General features: G+C 36.0%; 1 protein-coding gene across 1 annotated transcript in view; it reads left to right on the plus strand.

Annotated features, from left to right (window-relative positions):
• Positions 1–8,554, plus strand: part of DTWD2 (DTW domain containing 2) — a 72,400-nt gene extending 63,846 nt beyond the window's left edge. The window contains exons 5-6 of the mRNA XM_030467791.1: positions 2,810–2,938; positions 4,920–8,554. Of these exons, the coding sequence (XP_030323651.1) occupies positions 2,810–2,938; positions 4,920–5,090 (300 nt within the window). The 3' untranslated portion in view covers positions 5,091–8,554. The remainder of the gene's footprint in view (positions 1–2,809; positions 2,939–4,919) is intronic.
• The last annotated feature ends 1,285 nt before the right edge of the window (positions 8,555–9,839 follow it).

Genomic DNA, 9,839 nt, shown 5'->3' on the forward strand with positions numbered 1-9,839 from the left:
TTGACTTTGACTTACAATTCAATTTATGCTCTAAGTTGATATAGTTCCTCTTTTTGTGTTTTATCATTCAGTGAGTGTGCCTAGTTTCTAACAGACCATCAGTCATTCAATGAATCTGTCCTTTTTGAGGTAGAAAAAAGCTATCCTGACTGTATTTCAGGTGACTTAGGATCTCTTACTTAATGACTGTGTCTCTCTGTAGTAAAGAGTAGAGTAAAACATATTTGTTGAAGGAAGCTTAAGAGACAAAATGTTTCAGGGGGGTGTTGCGATCCAGTATTCTTCCTCTGATTTCTACCACTGTACTGTGTTTGTGGTATTTCCATCTCATCCCAGTGGATGTGTAATTTGTCAGAAAACTGGTTGGAGATCACTTGTTTCCATCTTCTCAAAGCCTTCCCAGAAAATAAGAAAATTGCTTGCTGATGTTGCTGTTAGAAATAGAAAATTGCCCTTTCATATGATGTTGGGTGTTCAAGGGATGCATTTACAGACTTTTTGGTAGCACAGTGTCAGGTGGAGTGCAGGCAGCTTTTCTTCCAGAGAAATTTTTTTGGCAATCATGAATAATTTTTCTTTTTCTGGAATGCGGATTATAAAATTCTCACCATGGTCCCCATTAAATGAAATACAGGAACATCAGACAGGAGTATTTCCAGCTCCTGCAAAAAAAAAAAGCCTTAAGGCACTGTTGTCTGTGTTGGAGGAGGAGGAAGCCAGTGTGTCTGCTGCTCCTCTATGAAGTTGTTTCTCTCAATGTCTGTAGAGACTTTATGTAGAATGTGGCTGTCAGCTACTGAGAAAAAGTGTGGATATGTTTCCACTCTTCTGCTCATACTGGAGAAAAGATGGACTGAATGTACCCTATTTTTTAGTTCCTATCCAAGCATGTCCAAGTAGAGACAAAAAGCTCCGTCAGGCATAGTTCTCTCTATAGTTGAAATAACTACCTTTCCTACTGTCTTGACAGAGATCCATACATGGTCCCAGTAATGGGAGCATAAAAAAAAGCAAGCCTTTAGGAACAACAAATGAAAATAGTAATTTCATTTTAATTTTCTTATGCATTGCATTACATACCCTGATGTCCAAATTCTGTGTTTTCTCCCATAAATCACTTTACTCTCTTTATGAGTTTTCAATACCAAATTCAAGAAGTAGTTGGTAAAGACTAGTATGAATCTGCTAGCTTCATTTTTTAATCTGCCTTGGATCTGTTCCTCAGGTGGCCTGATTTTGTTGACTGTCCAAGTAACTCTTCATATCTTTCATACAGTAAATAAAAATCCTGTAATATCACTATAAATTGAAGATTGTATGATACGGCTTCCAGCATAATGTAATGGAAAGCATCAACTGCTAATGAGGTGTTCAGTGTAAATTATTTTTTTTCAACAGTCAGATTACAGAGCTAGAGTCTGAAGACTCAGTCTGCAGACATGTAGACATCAACTACTTCAACTATTTTGTCTTTAAATATAAAATACCAGGTTAAACTTTATAGTAAGTAATAGGCGATCACTAAGTAATTTGTCATACATCATGCCAATTAATATGCAGATGTGTCTAAGTGTCTGCAGAAAATGAAATTAAGTTTTATGTTTGGGTGACCATTGCATTTCTTTACAATAACATTTTATCACCACCTGTTGTAACCATTACTTTCAAATATCTAAGAACAGTTTGAATGTTCAGGAAACATACATTTCTATGCTTTGAGCCCACCGGTGCATTTTCAGTTGAATCCACAGTTGTTAATTGTATAACCTCCTTAAACCTACAATGCATTGTTATGGACCTTCTTTCACAGAGATGTATTTTTTCTGTCATTTCCTCTATTTGAGTGTAATGAACCTTTATAGCTAACTTATTTGTCCTATCTAGTATGACTTTCCTCTTTTTTTGCCTTTTATATATTTATTAATTAATTTTTTTCCCATTACATTAGGATCAATTAAAGTATTGGAATTTTATCTTATTCATCCTTTATTCAAGTTGAAGTTTCCTTTTTGCAAATGACGTATCTCGAGCATTTAAGAATGTGTGCATGTAAAAGAGATCAAGAAAAATGAACTATTACAAATAGAAGCAAAAATGGGAAAAGTGAAGAGGGACAATACTAAATGAAGTGAGGAATGATGAAAAATCTCTGGCAAACAGAATTTAAGCAATATATTGTGGCCATGTGGAACAGGCATTGTTTTTTTTCAAGAAGAAGAGAAAACAGAAGACTGTTGCTGGGAAGACATTAAAAAAAAGAAAATGGACTGCCTCTTTTACAATGATTCCATAGGGTTTTTGTACTATACTACAATTAGAAAAGGAACTGATAGTATTTGTTTAAGAATAGTGAAGTGTTGTTAAAACATCAACTTCTTTGGCAAATTATATTTGAAACATACATAGAGATGAGAATGTTAGGAATAAAGGAGTAATGTCTGAATTTTCATACAAAGGCCAATAATGTAAATTGTATTATGTTTCAGCTGCTCTTTATTAACTCAGTAAAAGCTTTTGGAGCTGATAAAACAGGCAGTGTAATTGTTGATTTAAATGCCTCTTTCTTAAAGAACTTTAATTAGTGATTTAGATTGGTTGTCACTTGAGGCAGAAAGTCATTTTTAGGTAAACAAGTAGTTCTATCCTTAACAGTTGTGTAATGTCACTGGCTACTGGGAGACAAGATAGCAAAAAGGAAAGTAGGCAACTGACTGCAGAATGAAGAGCCTGTGTTTTACTTGGTATAAGGAAGGTGTATCTTGTTTACTATACTGATCTGCTTACTTTAATACTGCCTTCTATTTTTCAGGTGCAGTTAAAACCCAGCATTTCAAGTCAATATGTAATTCGAACACAGCCAACAAACACTTGTCTGTCTACACTTGAATGTGCAGCTGTTGCTCTTACTATCATGGAAAAAAATAAGAGTATACAAGAGGTACGGAATTTTAAGCAGCTGAGATTTTATTTTATGAATAGCAGAGAGACAGTGAAGGTACATACCTATTGATGTCACATTTGACAGTGAAAATTGAGGAACTGAGTATGTTACTCTATGAAAAGCAGTAAGTTGCCTTCTCCAAAAACTAGATGGCAGAGATGGTCTGAGTACCTGTCACAGTTAGTTCAAAGATAAAATGGTTTTCTAAGCCTGTCCCACTGACCTCCTGCACTCCTATAACCATGAAATGCAACTCACTGGGTTATGTCTTCCTACCAGCCAGTTCACAACTCTTACATGTCATTGGAGGAATTTGGGAATTAATAGTTCTTGAGTTTAAGTCTATTCCAGGTCAAAGAATACTAATTGGACATTAGCCTTTCCCTTACCAGTTGTGATCCCACTAGTCTGTAATGGAAGAGGTTATTAAGATAATGCTCTTAATCTTTTGTTGCTGACATTAGTAATATCAATTTAATAAGCCTTTTGAAAAGGACCTATGAGTAGTTTCTCAATTTAGTCCTGGGTCTGCAGTCTGATTGTGTGCTCAGAATGTAGTACAGAAGAGTCTGTGAAAGGGATTTAAAGCCAATTCACTCAGGGATGCTCATATCCCTCTCCATCAGACAAGGAATATTTTGGTAATTGACCTCCATCTAAGGTTCCCAGATTGAAAATTGCTTCTGTAACTATATAGTACAGAGTATGCCACACCTGTATCTTACCTCTATAACACTGAAAAGTTGCCTCAACATTAAATCAATTGATTGAATCAATTGCATTTAAAACCAGGCCAGGGTGAAGTGTGTGGACATAGAAGAAAATATGGCTCAGAAGTTGGAACTGTGCATTGATACACTTTTCTAGAAACCTCTTTATCTGTTATGACAGTGCAGCTATCAAGTTCTTTTATCTTAGAAGAGGGTAATTATCTACTGTAGAAGTTAAACCTATGAAGAAGTACTGCAATTAAAATGGGTTTTTCATATTACCTTTGGTGTGCTAGGACAATGTTGGCATATTTTTCCTTTAGGCCCACGGTGAATATTTTGTCAGTGTTGATTATTGCCAGTACTGTGTTATGGTTTTTTCCCTTCTGCTCAGAATTGGCCCAGCCCAATTTTCAGGTTCGGAAGTGTGCTTCTGTAAATCTTGCAATAGCCAAGAGTTTCGTAAATATGCTTGCACCTTTTAATACCCTCTGTGTGTGTGTGTTTAATATGATGAACTGAAGTCAAGAGCTGTGGAAGTTAAGAATGGGTGCTTGGTTCAATGTCCAGTAAAAGTAACTTGGTAGAAACTCAGCTCCTGCTGACTGCAGTTACATTTGTGATTGCTCTGCACCTGTACAAGGCTCTGCGATGCTAAGTCAGGCAACCAGAAAATTAAGAACCTTCAATTAGGAGCCACTTGAGATATATTTGGGTCTGTGTGGCTTCATCAGTCCTACATAATATTGCTGGGCAGAAGCAGGGATACAGTCCAGTCTCTAGGATAGCAGATGAGCAGCCTTGATCATGAGTCTTTCCTATCTTCCTAAGCCCCCCCCCCCCCCCAAAGTCTCTTCATGCAAGCACAAACAGCTCAGTTATTGTTACTTATTTATTACAGCTTACTGGCTGAACCAAAGTAATTAATTGTAGTCCATTGCTAAGGTCAAGTTAAAGCCATAACTTACAGTAACATAGCTGGGGATGAAGTCAGGATTGAGTGGGTCCAAGGAAAGGAGTAAGGGTTGACAGCAGGTAAACGTATGTGTGTCTTCTTTGTGGCTTCTTCTTAGTACATCTCTTACTCAATTGTGCCCTCTTTGTCTCCAAAGGTTATATTTTTATTAACGTCTATCATCCAAATTCTATTTTATCGGCATTTAAAGCTGGTCCTTAAATACCAAATCTGGAATGATTGATGTGTCTAAAATATGTTACTAAAATTCTGGGGGTTTTTGTCTCCCCCTCAACCCTTTGTCTTTCTGCAGATTATACTTCGTCCACTTCAGGCATTATGCTCTTTCCAGCTTCAGCATGGTGCCCAGATCCATCATAGCAAGGAGCATCTCCTCAAAAATGGGTTGTATGACAAGCCAATGCCAAAGAATAAGCGCAAACTCAGAAGAATGGAGCTTTTGGTGAATAATGTTAAAATTTAAGAAAACTGTACTGGCAGTACAGTAGGATTTATCTGCGGCTAGCAAATGAATATGAATCTGGATTTCATCCAAACATTTGACTGTACTGTAATGGAACAAATTTTAAGCCCTTCCTAGGCAAGAGTTTATCTACAGATATGACAAACAATATCGGACAAGCTTTTTCATTTTTTCAGTAAGCCATGTGCCTTTGTTCATATTACAGAAGATCATTCTCATTTCCTATAGAAAAGAAGATGACTTAGAGCATAATTTGGGCTTGTGTTATCTCTTAACAAGTATGATCCTCAGTATGAATGGATATATTTGCTTTGGAGAAGCCTTTATCAGTATGAAAAGACAAGGAATACGAATGTAATAGAATAGTAAGGCTTCAGCTTTTAGAAGTACATTGGATTTTTGCTGACCATTTTAACATGTAATTACAGTAGGCCTTCAAACTGTAATTCCTTGTATTACTTAGTTCAGATGAACATAAGGTATGCTATTTGTTTAGTCCTCTTTAACCTTGAGGTTCTTATTTCTTACATTAATAGAATTCCTTTTTTATGGGTTTATATACATTTTCAAATGCAGTCGAGTTTAATTTCTCTCCCAGATTTAATTTTTAAATTAAGGCTGGGTGGATTTTTACTGGAACCTGAACACTTCCAACGTTGTTTAAAAGAGTGAATGTTGGTAAATGCATTATTTTAGAATTTTAATTCAGGTGTTTCACTTTTACTTGAGTAAAGACTACTCTTCCACAGAAGGCAACACTTTATGGGTGTGGATACATCGTATCCTGACATCCAGACATTATGCTACTAAAGGAATTAAACAAGCTCATGTAAAGAGCCCTTTAAGAGTTATGATGCAATGACAATTTATTAGGTCAAGATACAACCAACTAATGACTGCAGGTCCATTAGATTTACATGTATTCTTTAACTAGTTCTTCTAACACTGATATAACTATACCTCTTTTTAATGGGAATTTCCAAAAGCAGAAGAACTGGGTATTTTTACTGACTTTGTAAAGTAGTGTTTTATGATCTGGAAGGAAAAAAAAACAAAGTAAATAAAGGTTTTGATGTTACTTTACATTAATGAATACCTCCTTCATGAAACAGATTAAAATGCTTAATGTTTGTCTTTACTATTCACTGTAGGTAACAACACAGAGCTAATTGGATACAAATTAAACTTAGAAAAAGGTACTTTGTCTTTAATTTATGAGCTGCGAGGCAAGAAACTACAGAAGGGTGTAAGCACAGCTCTACAATATATTAACTGAAAGCATTTCTGCAATTAACAGGAGAGGTCAAAATTAGGCCAGAGATTAGCTAAGAAGTTTTAGTTAACCCTGAGCTAATGGTGACCTTTTTTTGAGGCGTGGATTAACAATTTTATTTTTCTAGCTAGTTAGCAAAGTTTATGTAACCTTTTTCCATTTTTCTGGTCTAGATAAATCCTTTATCTTTTGCTAAATTCAGAAAACCTGAATTTGTTTTGACAAAGCTGAAGCAAAACAGTCTCATGTGATTAATGGTAGTGCAGATGCACTTTTGTTCACATTGGAACAGAGAAAGGGCATGTTTATTCCTGTAGCACAGCACAGCACAGTGGTCTCCAGGCTGGCTTGGAGTCTGAAGTTACAGTCTTGTGTCTCTTGTGTATGCAGCTTTGTGTGTCACTGCGTCTAGTTTTGGGGTTGGCATGGCTTGTGCTGGGCTGAGGATGTGTTTCCTCTGTGCTCTGGGACATGGTCCAAGCATTCCTTAAGGAAACAAGGGTATCAGTGAGGCTTTACTTCTAATTACATATTTACATATATGGATGATGTTCACAGTTAATGTTGTAAATGTTAATTTAGTTTATCTTATTTTAAATTCATCAAGAATACTCGGGTCTTTAAACATAGATTGTGAAAATTATTTTTCTATGCAGAAGACTAAATATGTCTTTTCATAAAATTTGAGTTTATATTGTGGAGAAGAGAAAGAAATTTGTATACAGCGCAGAAGTAACAGACATCTGCAAAATGCCTTAGAATTATAGGATCAGAGAAATAGTTGTCTTAATTGAGTTATAATCCTACATTAAATACTCTTGTGTGTGCAATCTGTCCAGAATTTTCATGTTTTTTTCAGCAAAGGACAAATTCCATACAGCTTACAATAAGCACTTTTTAGTTTAGCTGATTCCTCTTGTTCTAATTTTGCTCCTGTGGTTAACAGGATTTGTAGGATCTAATACTGGATGCATGGAAGCCTTTAATTGCTAATTTCATGTGTGGTAGAGTAGTAGATGAATCAATATGAAGCAGTTGCTGAAGATACAAAAAGTAGTTCATTGCAAAGCTTCAGGCATTTTACTTTTTGAGGTTTTTGTATGTCCCATCCCCCCATGTTTAGATGGAACGTGGAAGTCACATGAAGTTTGGTTCAAAGCTACTAAACACAAAATGTGATACTTTTTTTTCTCTTTCCTTTTTTTTTTTCTTTTTTTCTTTCCAGTTCCTTTTTTTCTGGTGGAACTTGAATGGGTTTAAGAAGTTTGTTTCCAGGTCTTTTGGATTCAGTTTGCCTCTAGATACATTACCTCAAAGAAATGGGTCCTTTTTAATCCAGCTCTTCTGATGAAACTCTACATAATGAAATAGCACTCTTAAAAAACAATTTCATTAGAATGAATTTCATTTGCAATTTTTTTTTTCTTCTGTAATGGTCAATCTGTTTGATTTTTCACTTACTGAAAGATTAATGAATCAAATCCACCAGTCTAACAACATATTGATTAAAGAGAAAGGAATGTTTTTGTTTCTGACTTTAGCTCCTTTGTCCTTGTCCACTGTGTACTCCCAAATATTGCTGCTGAAATGAAATCTGGCCTTGGTGTGCCACTATGGCATGTTTGAGGAACTGTCGGCATGAATATTAGGCTTTTTAACAACACATGAATACATGTAGGGTTTTTACAAGAGTGCAAGACAAAGCTAGAAGTTTTTCCAGATAAGAACACAACCTTCCACACACCCTTTCATTTATAAAACCTTCAAATTAAAAGTTACGAGGCACTCAGGACAAACAAATTATTGTTCTCAAGATTTTACTTTTGTTGTCTCCATTGGAATTCTACCTGGAAGATGTTGCCATACTATTGAAAAAATGTTCCTGTATTAGTTTTTCTTTAAATAAAAATAAAACCTTTCAACTGACTTCAAAAGGGACTAAAATTGTTTTAAGACCAAGTTTTTCTTCTAAACAGTTACATCAGGAAAAAAAAAAAGCAGCTTATCCTGCATTATTTCCTACAAGTTCACTACTTGTTTTGAAATTTAATAGAAAACTGAACTTTTTAAAAGGGACAGTAGTTCATGCTTTTCTCCTGAGGTTTGTGTTTCTTATGCCTACACACATGAATGCATATAAATTATATATTTGTTTCTGCTTCGAAGCAATAAAAGATCTAATTTACTGTGATCATGTGCCACTGCGTCTCCAGAGAACTGGATTTGTTTGTGTTTGCTGGTATCACAAAGAGGTAATCCTAGTCCTTTTTTATGCCTTTTTAACACCATTCAATCAGTTAATGGAAAGATGTGGCTTTTCCTATGCCATTTGAGGTTCCTTTGTTACCCATTGAAACATGCATTGAGACTGAATTGCTTTGGCAGTTTCTGAAGCATTTCTGTTTCAGAGCTCCCTTCGTGCTTTCTGAAGTAGTGGCTGACTCCTGTTTGCTGCCTCAAAAACATGCACATCTTCCCATACTGTAACATCCCAAGAACAGCATCTCCAGCCTGGGGGAACATCTTCTGAACATCCTCTATCTCATCCACGTTTTTTCCCTCCTTAAATTGTTGTACTCGGGTTTAAAAAAAACCCAAACGTGTTCCATCCTCATGGAGCCATTTCTCATTTCCCTGCTACAAGACCTGCCCTTTAGGGACGTCTATACACCCTTAGTTACCAGGCTTTTTCCTGTGCCCCTTGTCACAATCTCTTAAAAGCCCCAGAACTTCAAGCACTGTAAGCTGATTCTTTTTAGTGGGGCATAAATGAAATACAGAGGGGAGAAGGAGAGAACTCTTTTAAGAAACTGAGTGAGTGACTCCGAAGTTGCTTCTATTGGTAGAGTATGGCTACTATGCATAAGCTTGATGCTCATCACTATGGCTTGGTGTTAACTTAATACCAGGAGTGCCCTAACACTTTGACTTGTTTGTGGAGTATGTCCTAGAGCAGCTGCTTTATTTTACTGGTTAAGATCCACTGAATACTTCTGTATTTCCTAAGAAATGGTAAGTAGTTTTCTGTGTGAGAAGGTTCTATTATGTGTAATCAACAGAAGAATTGCTGTTACTTATATGGCAGCAATACTTGGAGCAAATTTATGGCTCAAGTTGATGTGTATACACCACTTGGTTGGACTACGCATACTGCACATCTTCTGTCATGGATGTAAAAGGCAGCAGATGCTCTGTTATAAGTACCTTAGTTCTCTCTGCCCATGCAAGTAATAATTAAAAACCTCAGTAGCTGTAACAGACCATATGCTATGCTGTGGCCCACTCCATCTGTAAGTAACTGTAACATATTTTAGTTTTTATAGCTGAACTGAAACCAGGATTCTATATGGCATATGAAAGATTCTTTTGGGCTAGAATACTGGGATTTACACTCACCAAAAAGGCTTATCAAAGAAGATACACAGATAATTTAAAGCATATGAGGACATATCTACTCTTCTATTTGCTAGTGAAAC

This window comes from Calypte anna, chromosome Z (genome assembly GCF_003957555.1).
Source record: "Calypte anna isolate BGI_N300 chromosome Z, bCalAnn1_v1.p, whole genome shotgun sequence".
In the NCBI taxonomy this organism is placed as follows: domain Eukaryota; kingdom Metazoa; phylum Chordata; class Aves; order Apodiformes; family Trochilidae; genus Calypte; species Calypte anna.